Below are 18,575 nucleotides of genomic sequence, written 5' to 3'. Positions count from 1 at the left end.
AGGGTGAGTATGGAACTATCCCTTTAAGTGTAACATGAACTAATTATATTACACTTTTAAATTTTTATTTAAAAAAAATACAATTATTCAAATACAAAGACAATTACAACACTCCCAAGGAAACTACATTTCACATCTGTAGAAACAGAAACCTTGTATGGTATTTACTTTGTTTATCTATGTTTAGGGATTCCCATCAGCAGTTTGAGGGAAATTAACTTGCTGATCAGACTGAGACACCCAAACATTGTAGAGCTGAAAGAGGTGGTGGTGGGAAGCCATTTAGAGAGGTGACTAAAGAAAATATATACTGTTCATTCACAGATATATAAACAGAGTTGTATTAAATGTATTTGTAATTAAGTCTTATTATACCGTGTCTCATTTCATAATGCCTTTATTATTTTTAACATCAGCCTCTTTCTGGTAATGAGTTACTGTGAGCAAGATCTCGCCAGTCTGCTAGAGAACATGCAGTCACCTTTCTCTGAAGCTCAGGTGCGTTTGATGAATTACCTCATCTTCATACACTGAAATGCTATGCCATAAATATAATAAATTATATAAGTCTGAAATCAGAATAGGTTTTTAAAGACATGGTAAGAATTCTCTTATGAGAAATTTGACTTGGCTGTTGCAAATACTGGACCGAGACAAAAGAAGACATGTAAAGTAGAGGGTAAACACATAAAGATATTAAGAAAGGACCAACAGTCTGCGGCATGTGTATGGTTTTATCAATACAGATAAGGATTATCAAATTAGTCGAATGCATACCATAGGCGCCGATTTATGTTTTCCTCCGTGGGTGCTCATGGGCGCATGCCCTTTAAAAAAATCAAAAATTTTTTTTTTTAAATTAGTCAAAAAAACTTTGCGTTTCAGAACCTTAAGAAATGGACAGTGGCCGAAACGAATACACACACCTATTTACTTGATAATAAAGCCGAAAGTAGGCTATCTTTCAACTTCTCAACTTCTTCGACAGCGCCACTTCTCACAAATACAGACAGGATTGGAGATGAAAAGTTTAACTGACACTTAACCGCGATAAGCTTCGTGGGAAATTAAAAATCAATGTCACATAAGTCCACAGTGTAAAAATTAGTTTTTACTTTTTTTTCAATAAGAAATCTGTCCATTTTAGTCTCACTGTGAATCTGATTAGCGAAAGCACATACACGCACAGCACTGTATAGTGGGGGGATGGAGCGGGCGTTTTCATCCGAGAAACGCTGTGATTGGTGGATATGATATGGAGCAGGCGGCTGACAGCGACATAACCAATCACAGTGTGACAGACGCTTCACATAGCACCAACTGCAATGTTTAATTTTAAATGATTGTAGCCTTCTGGCACATGTGGGTGCTCGAGCCCTGGAGCACCCACGGTATCTGCGCCTATGATGCATACTATGGTTTCAACTTGTGCCCAACCAGAATTTCTGCCATTTGAATTTTTAAATAGAAATTTTTGAGCTCTTTCCTATGGTTAGAGCATCTTGAGGCCATCATGATCAAAAGTTATTAAAAGCTTTTCAATTATAATTGCCAACCGTTTTTATATACGCTTCGATGAATTTGTCAGAACAAACGTGAAGTGAGGCTGAATGCAAAACAGGCTGTAATGCTTTACCCTGTTGAAACTAAGTTTGATATGTCATCGCCACCACATCCTGAAGATACCCGAGCAGTTACGGCTCTACAGGTCATTAAATCTGAAAATGATCTTGGCTATATTGGGAGTACTCTTAAATTCTTTATTGGGCTATATTGCTCTTCAGCCCAACCAACTCTTTGGTATGTTTCATCAGCACCATGCTCTGAAAGTACCTAAGAAATTTGGAAGAAGCATAACATTTTGTAAATATGGCCTATTGGCCTGAGTCCTCATTTTAAATTCATTGGGTCATGCAGATTAAAGTGATTGAAGTATTTCAATGAAAACCTAGGGCCTCATTTAAAATCATTCTATATCTGGATGTTTGACAGTTTTCGAAATGTTCCTACTAACGATTTATAAAACAGCTGTACGCACAAAAAAGTTCTTAACTGTATCCCTCTTAATAAATTGCAGTTCATCTTTAATTCAAGTGAACAAGCGCTTCGACTCCATGTACAGAATGGGCTGAATGCAGAATTCCGCTTTATGGTTCATAAGGAGTATGACGCTAATCATCATGGGTGTATATACGCTAGGCATGGCCCGGTTTCTGGCCAACGTAAATTCTGTGTAAATTCACACACAAGAAAATTGATTAACAAAAAGAATAAATTTCAGTGATTGTAATTATCACAAAGCAGTTAATGTTGCTCATGTGTGCATAAAATAATATTAGTGCATATTGGACACGATTCTCTATTTATCTTTACATTTTAGTAAATTATGTTAGATATAGTAAATTATGTTTGGTATATAAGCACAGAGAGTTTGTATGCATGCTCTTCTACTTGCATACTCATAAGAACATTTTCACATCGGTTTTAAAATTCCGTTTTGTTCTTCACTTTTGATGCAGGATGGACCCCATGGAATTTAGGATCAAATCTGATTGTATGCGTGTTTATAAATGAGGCCAAACTATAAATGAGTTTGCATTTAATGCATCAATAATTCAATGTCGAGGACACCTAACTAGATGTTTATTACAATAATCATTGGAAATGCTATCTCTAATATAATTAATTCATTATATATCTGGCAATGTTGTCCTTTGGTCCCTGAATTGCTGCTTGCAGCTGTATTAATCTTTTGTTTGCTTTTCACAGGTGAAGTGTATAGTTCTTCAGCTGCTTAAAGGACTGGAGTATTTACATCACAACTTCATTCTTCATAGGTCAGAGCGTACTAATATTAATTAAAGCTTTTTCTGTTCAGTAAGACATTTCAGGTCTATTTCTTCAACTGCACAGTGAACACTGAGTGAAAAATAATTTTCTTTTCTACATTTAAGAGCCCTTGCTACTAAGTATTACTGTACCTGTCAAAAGTTTCACCAAGGCTGCATTTATTTAAAAGGGTGGTAAAACACGATTTCACTTTTCTAACTTTAGCTAGTGTGTAATGTTGCTGTTTGAGCATAAACAACATCTGCACATTTACAACGCTCAAAGTTCAAAGCAAAGGGAGATATTTGCTTTTAAAGAAATCAATTTCTAAGGACTACAGCAAACGGCCGGTAGGGACTACACAACGTTCCTCCGTCTGACGTACACGTTGCTGACGTCAGCAAATCCCATTATTTTGGGAGTTAGGGATCAATGGTTAAAATTTATTTTTAACTCGGTCCCTCATAATTATTACTCAAATCTCGCTCTCTGTGCTGCATATTTTATGGAGGAAAGCTTCCACAATCTTGGCGAGTTCAATGCAGGATTCACACAACGGCTTGTCCTGAAAGATGGAGCAGTTCCAACTTTAAGAACAGAAGCTGTTGTTTACGGGCCACAACCTGTAAGTGATTTATTTTTCGTCAATGTGTTTTCCTGTAATAATTTGTATTGTTAATTGTACGTTTTAGCAAGGAAGTAAACAAATGACAACGCTGTTTGGCTCTGCAAACCAGTTTGTTAAATGCTCATTCAAACCTAACGGTACAAACTTTTTTTTTAATCTCAACAGCAAACTTGGAATCAGTGTAATTATTCTTTGATTAGAGCTTTTATGTATTGTTTAACTGCTTGTTTATCTACACGCATGCTAAACATGGTTCTGTGTTTGATTTGGCTACTGTAGTAAAGCCAATGTTTAGTGTTCGTTTGGGTTAATAGTTTTGGCGAAGGATATTTGGCTACAATCGTTCTAAAAATACAAAAGAAACGGTGCCATACAGTCAGTAACGATCATATAGATCCGCAGTCTTTACTCAAAAATATCCCTTTGAGGACTGTAACGTTAGTATAATTTGTTAGAACGATTAAATGAAATTCTTGTTTATGAAGCTTATTTTTTGTAATACTATAATAATTAGTACAATTAAATAACAGCGTATCTAAAAAGTAATCAGACAACAACAACAACGAAAAAAACAAACCTTTCTGAAACGTCGTTTAACAGCCGTTCATGAACAGGTTCTGCTCGATCATCTTCACTAACATTCTCTGGGTCCGATTGGTTTTATTGTCGCCATCGTTTATAATACTCCAAAGCACAAACTACCGGTAAAGGTAAGGGGCGTGACGTTTCCGAAAATGTGCACTAGGCGGTTAGCGAATCACAACACACTGGGCCAGCTAACCAATCTGAGCCCATTGCGTATTTTTGAGGGACTGGCTTCATAAAACCCGGAAACCATCAGACCGTTTTTACAAGGATGGACAGAGCGGTGTCGAATAGGTAAAATATATGAAAAATATGCAATTTTTTAAAAACGAAGCATGAACACATGTTACAGTGCACCCCACAAACACAATCAAGCCTTCGAAAAAATGTGTTTTACCACCCCTTTAGTCAAAAATACAGTAAAAAGAGTAATATTGTGAAATATGATTACAATTTAAAATTATTATTTTCTATTTGAATACATTTAAAATGTAATGTAATACTGTGATGAATAAATTACATGATGACTCCAGTCTTCAGTGTCACATGATCCTTCAGAAATCATTCTATGCTGATGTGTTGCTCAAAAAACATTTCTTATGGTTATCAATTTTGAAAATAGTTTTTGCTGCTTAACATTTGTGTGGAAACAATAAAACCATTCAAAAATGTTTGGTAAAGTTAAAAAATGTGTACATTTTACACAGTATTTATATATATTTAAATACGATTATCTAAAGTGACAGTAAAGACATTTGTAATGTTGCATAAGATTTACATTTTATAAAGGCAAATAAATTCTGTTCATTGAACTTTGTATTCATCAAAGAATCCTGAAAAAAGCATCACAGTTTCCACAATATTAAGCAGCACAGATGTTTTCAACATTGATGATAATCAGAAATGTTTCTTGTGCAGCAAATCAGCATATCGGAATGATTTCTGAAGGATCTGGAGACTGGAGTAATGATGCGGAAAATTCAGATTTGATCACAGGAATAAATTACATTTTAAAATACATTCAAATAGAAAATAGTCATTTTAATTTGTAGTAATATTTCACAATATTACTCACTGTTTTCACTGTATGAAACACTGTATGGATTAAATAAATGCAGCCTTAGTGAGCAGAAGATACTTTGTCAAAACCATTAAAAATTACAATGTTTCCAAACTTTTGACAGACACTGTGTATACTGATTATCCAGTATGAATAATGTGGAACTTAAATTATGAATTTCGTTTTTTCTCATGTTGATGCTTATGATTTTTATTAAAGGGATTTGAAGGTGTCCAATCTACTGATGACAGACAAGGGCTGTGTTAAGATAGGTGAGTGGATATAAATAAACTTTTTTTATACAAATAAAATTTAGAGAATAGTGAGAATTTGAGTGGCAAATGTGATTTAATTGTCATGAATAATGTGAAAATGCTCTTGGAAGTAGGCTTGATTTATCTTTATGCATAGGCGGATATTGCAGGGGGGTCGGGACCTACCCCATCTGAGGGTCACCCCCCCTCCCCCAAAAAATTAGCATTAAAAAATCATGCTGTGTATTTTAAATAATAAAATAATACATATATATTAAAAATTATATATATATAAAACAATTTAGTAAGTAGTACGGGGCAAAAATAAACATTTTGAGTCCTCCCTCCCTTGCCTTACAGTGCTTTAGTCCACTGTGGCCGTGTTGCCAAGTCTGCAGTTTTCCCGCAGAATTGGGCTACTTTTACACTGTTGCCCCAGGTTGTTTTTGAAGTCCGCGGGTTGAATCGACACCAATAACACCAGGGGAACCCCGCCAAAAAAACGGATTTTACCCTCCGGAACGCTAGTTTTGGGATAGTTTTGAGTAGTGTAGGACACTCACAAGCGAAGACCAGGAGACTTGGTTGTATCTTCAGCGGGATTGTTTATTGAGAACACGAGCTGTCGGTAGCTGCAGTCATCAAGTCTAACTAAGGCCGTGTACACTGTAGTTTATAAACATTTAGAGGGCAGTGCTTGGAAAGCATCTGGGTGACGACCTTAAAGTGCCCCTATTATGCTATTTTAAAGTTTCCTAATGTTGTTTTGGAGTCTCCTACAACAGGTTTACATGCATCTAAGGTCAAAAAACTGTTTCATTTTCTCATAATATACATTTCTACATCTCCACATTTTCAATGATTCTCAAACGACTCGTCAGATGAATCAATCTCTCTAAATCACTCCTTTCCACAAGCTACTCTTCTCTGATTGGCCAGACAGCTCAGTCTGTTGTGACTGGGTTACCCGCGCGTAGAAAACCAAAATGTCCATTGCCAACACCGTCAGCTGTCCTAAGGCTTCCTACACCGTAAACTAAACACAGTAACGAACAATGACGTCGATTTTACCATATCAATCCGAGCGCCAGTCCGATGCTGAAACACTGGAAGAACTAGTTATTCAACCCGAACCTCCATCGCAAAGACACCTCAAACAGGATGTTTCTCAGTGATACACTACTCAGTTTGAGGTAAGTTCCATTATGAGATTTTGCAACTAATTCCTCACCATCAGCATTAACAAGTGCATGTCCATCAACATATCAATTATTTTACTTGTACTTATTTATTTACAGAGTATTTTTCTAATTAATTACGGTGAACATGTGGAAGATTTATCAATAACAGTGCATACATTAGCCGAGCTTTAGCGTGAATGACTGATGTCACGTTAACATAAACGTTGGTAAAACAAATCTTGCTCCATGCTTTATCTTTCCTCAAAGTAGTGAGAACGACAGGCAATCTGCATTAATAGACACAGTTTTAGGAAATAGTGGCCCACACCTGATTAGCAGAAGTATTTCAGTAAGACAGTAACGTATAAAACTCAAAACTTAAGTATTTTGAACACCTCTTTCAAGAGCAAGTGGTTTGTGAATCCTGCATTGAACTCTGAGATTTGAGAAGCAGTCGTCAGTAAAATAAAGGGAACACAGAAAAAGTTTAGGATTATACTGCTGTGGTATGGTGGTAAAGATGAATTTTAACCACTGATTCTTCACATGCTCGCCTTTTGGCAGTGAAAAAAAATTGGCTTTACCTTCACATTGTATGTAGAGCACAGTGCTGTCTTCTCAACATGATGCTATCCAGTATCCACAGGAATCAGCTGCAGGTTTGAGGTTCAAGATTTCCCTGGTGTCTGTGCGCGCAATAAGTGGGCAGACAATATATCTTGACGTCACAACGAAACAGCTTATGGCTCGTTTAAAAACGATTCATTTCATTGTCTCAAGAGTCGACTCTTACTTTTGAAAGACAATAACTTAATATACAGTGCACTTTCAGATTTTCAGACTTTGCAGGATGTTTTTATTCACTTAGAGCTGTTACACACCACACGAAAGGTCATTTTCAAAAATCCATAATAGGGGCATTTTAAACAAAGCATGCAAATTAAGTATACAGCTATAGGAACCCGTCCCAGACTCTAGAGTGTTACCAATCATAATCCAATAAGCATAACTATTCAAAGACTTGGACAAGGGCTCCCAGAGCCATTAAAGACAAAGGCTGAGAGTCTCACGATACGCCTATGTGTGAACTGGTATTAGGCTAATATTGTAGATCTACCATTGTGTTGATCTTTGCTCAATATAATGTTAAGTGGCAGATCAATGGGCTTGCTACAGTTGAATATCTAAGTAAGAGACGTCCTCTGTCCCAGACGTAACCTAAAATACTATGTGGAGGACGCAAGATAATTTAATTATCATAATATGACCACGTGGTGAATTTATGAACCAAACTCCTATTTAAACAACTATAGCTTTGTGTTGTTGTCCACTGTACACACATCCTTACAAGTACAATTTTGTCTGTATTATTTGTGTCCCTTTCAAAAATTGCTTTTGAGAAATGTTATGTTTATTGACCCCCCAACTGTTAGATGTTGGGGTGAACTATGACTTAGACAATGTTCTTGGCAGGTTTTATGAGATTCACCCACATATTCTGAATCAGGAACTCAATGAGCTGCTATGTATGTGGACTTCTGTTTTCTGTCAGTGATGGATGTCTGATGTTTTTTTCCTCAGCTGACTTTGGTCTGGCGCGTGTTTATGGTATCCCTTTACAGCCCATGACTCCTCGAGTAGTCACTCTGTGGTAAGCAGATAAACTTCAGGCTGATTAGTCTCTCTATCATCCCGCTAATCCATCAAATCCCTCTTTCCATTACTGACAATGTTTTCTTCACAGGTATCGTGCACCAGAGCTCCTCCTAGGGACCAAAACTCAAACGACTGCCCTGGACATGTGGTGAGAACTGAACAAACAGTGCCAGAACCAAGTCTTGTATAATCAGATTACCTTTTTAGATATTAGTCAGGACAAAGTGGAAAGAAGCAGAAGGAACAGAGTCTTTAAAGACATAAGCTTTTTGGTTGTGTCTCGAGCCAGTATTTCAGATAGGCAGCCATCAATGGAAATTATTATGGAAATTATAAGTCAATAAATATAGGTAAAAAAAAATAAGTCACCTACTATACCTAGCCCCCTTTTTTTTTACATGAGCTTTGATTTTATTACTCTTACTGCAATCATTATTTAACAGTGCATCTCCATTATTGTCATTATACTACAATTATAAGAACATCTAGGTCAATGTAACAATGTAAGTAGGGAATGGAGTCGTTACGTCAGAACTGAACTGACGAATTGGGATCTCGCCTGACAGCCCAATCAACCTTCGAGTGTAAACTAAACAAGCCAATGGACATTGGCGTGCGAGATTTGCATTGCACACCCCGTCCCGCGAAGCGGGTATATAAGGAAGCGTTCTTGCACTCGCACATTCCAGTTTTGCGCCGAGGAGCCGAGACTGTATGTACTGGCTGGTCAGCTGTGGTACAGTATTTGTGGCACCCCAAGGGGTCACGGCTGGACTTGGGCCTGATATGGCAAGACTATGGTGTCCACTATCCAGTGGGCCAACCTCTGCTTGGTGACAGCCTTTCCCTTCTGCTGGCAGAACAGACAAAGAGCTGGTCTGAGGTCCTGAAGCTCTGCATTCAGTCCACGTAAAGGAAGCGTGAATGGCACAAAGAGCAAAACAAAGGCTGGGTCTACCTCCTCCAGCGGCAGCGCTTGGAGGCAGGACCGGATTTACCTCATATTGTGACATAGGCAAAAGCAAGTTTTGGACCCTCACACCATATGACCAAAACTGCTACTTTTGAAGGAAATGGGGGGGAAACACTTAAAAATAATAATAATTAAACACTGTTATGTCAAATTTGACATTGTGGCTTAATACTGTTTGTGATCATATACTCGTATGTGTATTAAGCTCAAATTAAGTTAGGAAGTTTTTGTCCGGTGAATGTCGAGTTTTTTCGTCATTAGAGCGGCTGAATCTGAGGCTGTCAGTCCATCACATCACATTTTCATCCGCTTAAAGGTTATGAAGATTATTGTAGCTATGTGGGCGCTCGTTTTTTTCTGTTTCTCTGTCATTTGGCCAAAATCTCACATTATAATGAAGCGTTACGCATAGGCTATTTTGTCTGTGACTCAACGACAAATGCAAGACACTCTTCTCCGCTCCTCAAATACATAAAAGATTACCCTTTATATATAAAGTGTTTAAGTAAAGAAAACGCTGTACTTATTCAGAGAGCCAGTTCTTTATTTACTATTGCATCGTAAATGAGCATAGACTCTCCAAACTGCTCGTGGCACTTTACCCTTGCATCGTAAATGAGCAGAGACTCTCCAAACTGCTTGTGGCACTTCAAATGCGTAAAGGGTGAATAGTTATGTTAAAAATGACTATTTTAAATTGTATTAATTTATAAGGTAATTATCTTACATAGTTTTAGCATTAGAGTGAAATAATGTGCCTAGAATGCCTATGCATGAATCTGGCCCTGCTTGTAGGTTCACCACCTGATCCCTAAAAGGATTGTTGGGAACCTTGGGCACGTATCCGGGCCGGGGTCTCAGGATTACGTGAGAGTTGGCTGATCCGAATTCCAGGCACAGATTTCTCTGATTAGAGAAAGTCACAGAAGACACATTTGAGTTGCATGTCAAAAGGTCTAAACGATGATTTGTCTTGTCTGGCCAATTGTGGTCGGATCACCCAAGAGGGATCAAAATACCGTGTGTGTGAGTGAGAGAGAGTGTGAAAAACACCCTTTCCTTCAAAACAAAATGTAACGTCATAAATTTTGTGGAGAGTGACATTTAAAAAGTTATCAGCGGTTACTCTTACATATAATCATCATCTGTCGCTTTAAAGTCTAGGTTATAGATCTTTCTTAGCTCTTTCTCTCCCTTTCTTGATCTTGGACTCCCACAAACCGGAGCAGAATTCTTTCAGTGCTTAATGAACAGATGTCTATGTTCTCCTATTGCAGGGCCGTTGGCTGCATCTTTGCTGAGCTTCTTGCCCATAAGCCTCTTCTGCCTGGAGCTTCGGAGATCCAGCAGGTGGATTTGATCGTACAGCTGTTGGGAACGCCCAACGAGAGCATCTGGCCGGTATTGAGTTTAGCTTCAAAATGGGATCCATAAATGTAGAAAGTGTGTTTTAGAAGTGAAAAAATACTTAAAATCTATAAGCGTTTAGCTTATACTATCAATGTTCATCAAAGTCCCCCTTGTAAGTCAATAATTGTATCCCTTAAAACAAAATTTTGATCACCAAAATTCAGATATTTCTTTTTTTTTCTGTGAAAAAAAAAAACTTCATTCCTTAAATGAGCTTGAATGTAATTGCTTCATTTAGTATATCCGGATTAATGAATATGCAAATGAGCCCCGCCTCCACTCTGTCAAATTTACTATAGTAAACGTTGTACAATGGCAAGTGTGGTTTAATTTAACCATATACTGTATATTTGAACCAGAAACTGATTCTGAAGAAGTGGAAAAGTGAATTATTTAGCCTCGTCAATGTATTAGAATGGTAACGAGTTTTATGTATCGCTCTCTACAACGTCGGCTACATAACGTATTCAAGCAAAAGGCTATTCATATTAATTACCGTTATCAAACAGCTAATAATGTGTTGCTAATGTTACACAAACCATGCTCCCGTTCATAATCTCAGAGTCGGACAGCGGCCTTCTAAAAAACAACGTCCTTAGAAACACTCATATTACGATGATATGATGAACTATAGGATAGGATAAACTTTATTGGTCCCCGAAGGGAAATTTGTCTTGGGCAAAGTGCTACAGTATTACCCAACACACAACACACAACACAACAATGTACACAGCACAACAACGTATACAAATAAAATACAAGATATGTAAAGTGCTTAACACAGTAAAGTGCTACTGCTAATGTGCTATATGTGCATTGTTCCGGGTCATATTCAACAAATTTATCGAGGCTGGAACAAATGAAAGCTTCAGTCTATTATTTTTACAAATTGGCATTCTCGGTCTCTTTCCCGATGGCAGAGCCTGGTATTCGCTAAAAAGAGGATGTTCAGAGTCAGTACTAATACTCGTCGCTCTTCTCATTGCCTCTTCGTATAGAGACTGTGTGGGTTCATATTGTTTTATTCCTATGATTTTCAGGGCTGTTTTGTGGATATAGGCCAATTTGTTTTTCAATTGAACAGACAAATTTCCAAACCAGACTATGATTCCATAACGAAATATAGCTGCAAGCAGCCATTACCGGGGCCAAGCGCAAGAAGCGGCAACAGATGCCATCATTGGTGGGAGACGCAGACCAACTGCAGCAAGGAGCAATTAAAGACATTTTAAGAGAATTTTGGGAAAATGGCTGAAAAATCATATATAAAGTAACTTATAAGATGATTTAATGCTTTATCTCTTTCAACAAATAGGTGGCGCAGTTACGAAATTGATGTGATGTGGTCAGAGTGAGATGACAATGACACATACAAAGTTTGGTTTCAAAATGTCAAGGCATTGCAGATATAAAGTCTGAATAGTCATTTTGGCAGCATGCCTCAACTTTGATGCTGCGGTATACGAAAACGGTTTCGTCTATCAACACAACATCCATAACTTTTAGTCGGCATGGTATGAAGAAGATACGATTCGATTTTGGTGAAAATCGGACAAACGGTCTAGGAGGAGATCGAAAAAATAGGTATTTAATGAAAATCAAGATGGCGGACAGGAAGTTTGGCTGACTTTGGCAAAATTGATATCTTTGTTTTCAGCATAACCCAAGGAATCAATTAAGTCCAGAGTCATTACAATAGGCAAATTCATTCAAAAGTTATTAGCATTTTTGGATATTTAATTATAACTTTTGACCAAAAGGTGGCGCTGTCTCAAAATCTTTTGAGTACCTTCAGGAGATGGTGCTGGTGGCAAATTCTGAGTTTCATAATGTGGCAGTAATGCATTTGTTAAGTATAGCATTTTACATCACAAAACTGTATTGAAGTCAATGGGAATTTAATGTTTTGATCTATTATAGCACCACCAAGAGGCAAAATCTCACAATTTTTTTCCTGTGTCCTCAGAATGAGCCCATACATGTGTGTGCCAAATTTGGTGAAAATATCTCAATTCGCTTCCGAGTTATTGACATTTATATGAAAAAACGCATCAAAAATGACTGACACGTGACTTTGATTGAATTTTACTACCCCTTGCTATCAATATTTTGGCATCTGGGCATAGGCATGTAGTTAACAAGCTATGGTTCCAAACTTCTGACGGTTGTTTCGTCTCAATCGGACAAGCAGTTTTGAAGATATAGCCAAATGTTTTTTTGCGCTAAATCGCATGTTTGGTATCATTGGACTCGGCAACGATTCAGGAACTCAAAAAGATGACTCCCGTGAAAATAAGTCGACCGCGCCCAAAGTTATAAGAATTTGGGGGGAAAATCACCACTAGGTGGCGCTGTTTTGAAACTTCTCAGGCTCCTTCAGGGCATCGTACTGATGACCCATACCGAGTTTCGTAACAATTCGTTCATGCGCTCAGAAAATACAGCATTTTAGCACATAATTTAAAATGGCTGACAGACAAAATGGCCGATATGGGAAAACTGGATATCAGGCATGACGCCCTGAATCTAACAAGACCAATTTTATGATTTTTGGACAAACTGATCATAAGTTATAAGTAGGGCTGGACAATAATTCAATATCAATATATATCGCGATATTTTTTTTTTCGATAACGGTGATATGATTTTTAAACACATTTTCGATATTTCAATATACATTGCAGCATTTGTCACTGACTGACGTTAGGCGCGCAGCCGTCAGAAAGAGCAGAACACAATTGGCTACTTTCCTGATGACGTACACCACAGACACGCAGCCACTGCTCAGAGCAGCGGATCTCCCAACGCGGCAAGTTTCAGCCACAGAATGAGCGCCCCTGACCGCAATGCAAATGTGACTGAACGAGCTTCCACAAGTGAGGAGAAAGCAGACGAAATAGTTGATAAGAGAGGAAAGACTAATTCAGTGGTATACATTCAGTGGTGTTTCGGCGTTTCAGCGTGCTGCAAAATGTGCCGGAGTGTGACTGCCGAGTCCGACTAGCAGCGGGAACACATCAGACGAGGATCAGGAGATGGACTGTGCCGATGCGCTCGTCCGTGGTCAGGAACGTCGCGTCCACACTCTAAAAATAGCTCACCGAAAGTTCCAATGAGCAGGTATCGCTCCCTGTGAATGTCCTGACGCGCGCACACACACGCACACGACGTGCAGAATCCAGTTCTCTTTCTTTAGCGCTTGAATAACACACACATTTATGCCAAAATGTCCGTTTTGTCAATTGTATCCTCACAAGAACAGTCTAAATGAGTTAAATAAAATCTTAAATGAAAGTTAAGAGTAGCCTAAATGAGAAAATTAAATGCGTAAGATCCTCTCATCAGTGACAGATCTTAAAGGGACAGCAGCCAATTCTGTCTGTCAGTTAAGTTAACCAAAGAACAAAGGGGAACAGAGCAAATTACTCACTGATGTTGTCTAAAGCACGTGTGTAGTTTAATAAGGATTAATCTATATTTAATTTATAATTTATGCAGTTCAGACTATTTGATAACCTTATTCAATTTCTGTATATTTCAGTTTTATTTACACACAAAACATTAATGGTGAACATTTTTGACTTTATAAAATGATTATCTCAAGTCTTGAAAAAAGTAAGACATATTTTTGTTATACATAGTTTAGTAGCCTACTTTTATTTTTGGCAGAATTTATCATTATAATCAACTTAATTATTTCCTGGATTTTGTAACACCATAGTCCCTAAATTTATGTAAATGCAGGAAATGGGATTTAAATCGGAAAAAAATTCCCCCATTTTGTGTACCAAATGTTGCACAAATGTAATGGCAAATGTAAATTTAAAAACAGAAATGCATTGCCATTTTACATATTACATTGTCATTTTGCATATTACATTTCAAACGGAATATTGCTACCCATATGCTTTCATAGTCTTGTAGCAGGTATTGAGAAGAGAATATTATTGTTATGATGGGTTATTTCATTGCTTCATGTAGTTTGTTATGGTGCAGTAGCGAAAGACTCCAGCAGATTTCATAGACTTGGCAAATTCATTTTTCAGAAGATTGTAGGAACAGACATCTGTTATGGGCGTTCTTGGCAGTTTTTCTGAGGCTTTTATATTGTTCGTATCGATATCGGAATTATAACGTATCGACCGAAATTAAGAAATATATCGTGATATAAAATTTGGCCATATCGTCCAGCCCTAGTTATAAGCAAAAATAGCCATTTTTCATATCTCCGGACCAGTAGGTGGCGCTGCGCCGAAACGCAGCATGTTTCCTCAGGTTATGCTTGTGATGACACGTACCAAGTTTGGTCTGAATACAATTAACCATTGCGAAGATACAGCCTTACGACTGTTTTTGCAAGCGCTACGTAAAATTTGTTTGAGTGGTTATCGAAAACGATTTAACGAATCAATTTGAATCTAATAACTTTTTGTCAGCACTGCCTGAAGATGATCTTGTTCAATTTTCGTGCAAATCGGACAAACCGTCTAGGACGAGTTCAAAAAAGTAGCTTTTTCAGGAAGTTCAAGATGGCGGCCATATTTTTATTACGGAAATGACGGCATAGGGTGCAATCGAACCGTCATGAGCTCAGGAATCAGATGAAAAAATAATTTTGTTGATTGGCCTTACGGTTCAAAAGTTATTAGCGAAATAAAAGTGAAACTTTGGACAGGTGGTGGCGCGAGAGGGAATGACTTAGAAACACCAAAATTGGTGTATTTAATGTTGGGACTGTCCTCTATTAGAATGTCAAACCAAAACAACTTTCCCGCAATCGGTTCTATGGGCTGCCATAGACTCCAAGGGCGGAAGAAGACGAATAATAATAAGAACGGGAACAATAACAATAGGTGCCTCCGCACCTTCGGTGCTTGGCCCATAATAAGACTTTCAATTGTGGCTTGGTAAAAAACAAGTAAAATATCACTGCCCACCCCATACAGTCTCAATCTTCTTAAAAAGTAAAGCCTCTGTTGTAGTCGTGTGCACAGACTGTCAATGTGTGTCTTCCAACAAAGAACATTGTCCATATGAAAACCCTGGTATCTATAAGATGTAACTTGCTGTATCACTGTCTTCAATGATCACAGACTTGTGTTCAGATACACTTCTTGGGTCAAGGACCACTTCTTGGGTCAAGGACCATTTCTTGTGTTTTTTTACATTTAACACAAGACAGTTCTTGTCACACCACTGAATGAAAGTATCTATTTCACTATGGTAGGATGATAGGTCCATGTCTTTGTGTAGGAGACTCAGAATAACAGTATCATCAGCGTATTTTATAATACTATTGTTATTATGTGTGCTCCTGCAATCATTTGTATACAAAGCAAAAAGCACAGGTGATGACACACACCCTTGTGGTTACTGTATCTCACTTCAGAAAGTATTTCATTGACTCTGACCTTCTGAGTTCTATTACTTAAAAAATAATAAACCATTTAATTAAAAAAGCACTGACACCCATACCATACAGCTTCTCCAAAGGCAGATGTGTCTGCACAGTATTAAATGCTGAACTAAAATCAACGAATAACATACGAGCATAAGCTTTAGTATTTTCAAGATGCTTAGACAGAAGATGAACAATGCTAAGAACAGCAACCTCAGTACTTCTGTTCTGCTTATAGGCAAACTGACAGGTGTCTAATTTTGACTCTAATTATTTTTCCAGCAATGAAGTTACGATTTTTTCAAAACACTTCATGACATTTGAAGTTAAAGCGACAGCGCAAAGATCATTATTTGCTCTAGTACCAGGTTTTTTAGGAATTGGTATTATGTAAGACTTTTTCCACAATGCTGGTACAGTATGGGTATCCAGAGATCACTGAAATAACGGACACCGTGCTATTGCAAGCTCCTCAGCGCAGTTTTATAACAAAAAGGCTGGTAAACCATCTGGCCCAGTAGCCTTGTTAGTGCACAAGCGCCTAAAAAAGTGCTGCACATCATGTGGGTCTACTTCCACCCAGAGGGCCTCTTTATTAACAGAAACTAATTGCAGTATGCTATTACTCTCGTCTAACTCGGTTTGTACCTCAAATCTCAAATAAAAATCGTTTAGCTCATTTGGTCTCTGGAAATTATCTAATGTTATAATATGTTTCTTAGCAGGATTCATATAAGTGACTAATTTCATTGTTTCCCAAAGTTTTCTTGTGTTAGAAGTATAAAAACTATTCCATAGCTTGCCTGTGCTGTTGCTTTTTTTCAAATGATATTTTAATTATTTCTGTGCCACTAATAATCCTAACTTATCCCTGTTCCTAAATGCCAGCTTTTTTTTTTTATTGATGCACTTTTTGATGTCCTTTGTAATATAGGGCTTATTGTTAGGATAAAAAACTACATCCTTTTTTTCTACCACTACCTATATGCCGTTTTCCACTGATATTCTAAATCATTTACATAATTCACCCGCTATATTGCTAAATGTACACGATTTTTCATATCAACAGATAAATACACCGGGATAAACTGCTTCTCTTGAGACTCCACTGCTTCAGAGAATAGTAATGATATGCTAAAGCCCGCCGGCTTGTTGACCTGATTGGTTACAAGGTAGTTTGTGACGTCAGAAACACCAGCGATTTCAAACCGCTTTTTTAAGACTGTCTTTGGTTCACTGCAGTTTTAAAGAGAAAATACTCAAATATAGCAATGGTGTTGACTTATGAATTTGCACATGGTTTGTCTTAAAGCATATTGCATATTAAAAACACCACATAGACGCATAAACAACATTTGAAAACTTGAATTTATATATGGAGTTTCTTGTGAATTTTAGGGATTCTCGCGTCTACCTCTGGTTGGGCAGTACAGTCTGAGGAAGCAGCCCTACAACAACTTAAAGAACAAGTTCACCTGGTTATCAGAAGCTGGTTTGAGACTGCTCAACCTTCTGTTCATGTACAACCCACAGCGCAGGTACAATAAACACACATTTTATATATATATATATATATATATATATATATATAATAAGACAAACAGTAGATGTTTATGGTCCCAAAATGATGTTTATGTGACAATAAGTGCAATATTAAATAGCATGACAGTATGTTTGTTTCTTATAGAGCCACAGCTAAAGATTGTTTGGAAAGTTCCTACTTCAAGGAAAAGCCCTTGCGTAAGTACAGGCTTATTTAGTTTTACACATTTCTCTGTAACACTTTATGATAAGGTCTCATGGTTAGCATTAGTTAATGTATTAACTAACATTAACAAAGATGAATAAATACTGTAACAAATGTATTGCTCATTGTTAGTTAACGTTAGTTGAACAAATAATGAACAGCTGAATTTTTATTATGTTAGTTCACAGTGAATTAACTAATGTTAACAAATACAGCCTTTGATTGCCATCATGTTAATTTGATTGCCATCGTGTTTAAAAAACATTGACTAATACAAATGAACTAATATTTAAAAAATGCTTATTGTAAAGTGTTACACATTTCTCTGTATTGAGATGATGTTTTAAGAAGATTTTGCTGCTGTTTTCTCCATGTTTCTCTCTGCAGCATGTGAACCAGAGCTGATGCCCACGTTTCCTCACCACAGAAACAAACGGGGGGGTTCTGTGAATGAAAGCCAGTCTAAAAGAAGCAAAGTATGATATTCTGTGGACTGATGAGTGACGATAATATCACATATCGCAATATGTCATACATCATGTCATATCGCAAATGAGTTTCATGTGTTCTTATACTGTAAGATATTTTGCAAATTACATGTTAAAGTTCAGACTTACAGACACAAGATACATTGTAAATAATACAAATATCCTTGTTAAGCTAGTTATACTTAAATTATGCTGCTGCATTTTTTGTACAAATATTAAAAAAACTGTTCTAAATACAATCTAATGTCACTTATGTGATTTATTTATATTAAAACGTCCTTTGCTGGGGTTGATTGTGGGATTAACCTGTTTTTTGTTAATGTATAAAACAGGCCATTGGTTTATCAAAACTACATTTCCCATGAA

The 18,575-nt window shown here is 37.2% G+C and overlaps 1 protein-coding gene across 3 annotated transcripts in view; it reads left to right on the top strand.

The window, feature by feature from the left end:
• Nucleotides 1-18,448, top strand: part of cdk10 (cyclin dependent kinase 10) — a 30,666-nt gene extending 12,218 nt beyond the window's left edge. For all 3 annotated transcript variants that reach the window (XM_077211393.1, XM_077211395.1, XM_077211394.1), the window contains exons 5-14: nt 188-290; nt 417-498; nt 2,770-2,837; nt 5,322-5,374; nt 8,119-8,188; nt 8,282-8,341; nt 10,444-10,567; nt 17,373-17,512; nt 17,662-17,714; nt 18,109-18,448. In XM_077211393.1, the coding sequence (XP_077067508.1) occupies nt 188-290; nt 417-498; nt 2,770-2,837; nt 5,322-5,374; nt 8,119-8,188; nt 8,282-8,341; nt 10,444-10,567; nt 17,373-17,512; nt 17,662-17,714; nt 18,109-18,203 (848 nt within the window). In that variant the 3' untranslated portion in view covers nt 18,204-18,448. The remainder of the gene's footprint in view (nt 1-187; nt 291-416; nt 499-2,769; nt 2,838-5,321; nt 5,375-8,118; nt 8,189-8,281; nt 8,342-10,443; nt 10,568-17,372; nt 17,513-17,661; nt 17,715-18,108) is intronic.
• Nucleotides 18,449-18,575: the final 127 nt, after the last annotated feature.

Source organism: Siphateles boraxobius, unplaced genomic scaffold, assembly GCF_051911475.1.
Source record: "Siphateles boraxobius isolate OS27281-9 unplaced genomic scaffold, OSU_SipBor_1 65, whole genome shotgun sequence".
Taxonomy (NCBI): Eukaryota; Metazoa; Chordata; class Actinopteri; order Cypriniformes; family Leuciscidae; genus Siphateles; species Siphateles boraxobius.
Note: the sequence above shows the minus strand (reverse complement) of the source record. Positions and strands in the feature narration are given on the sequence as shown.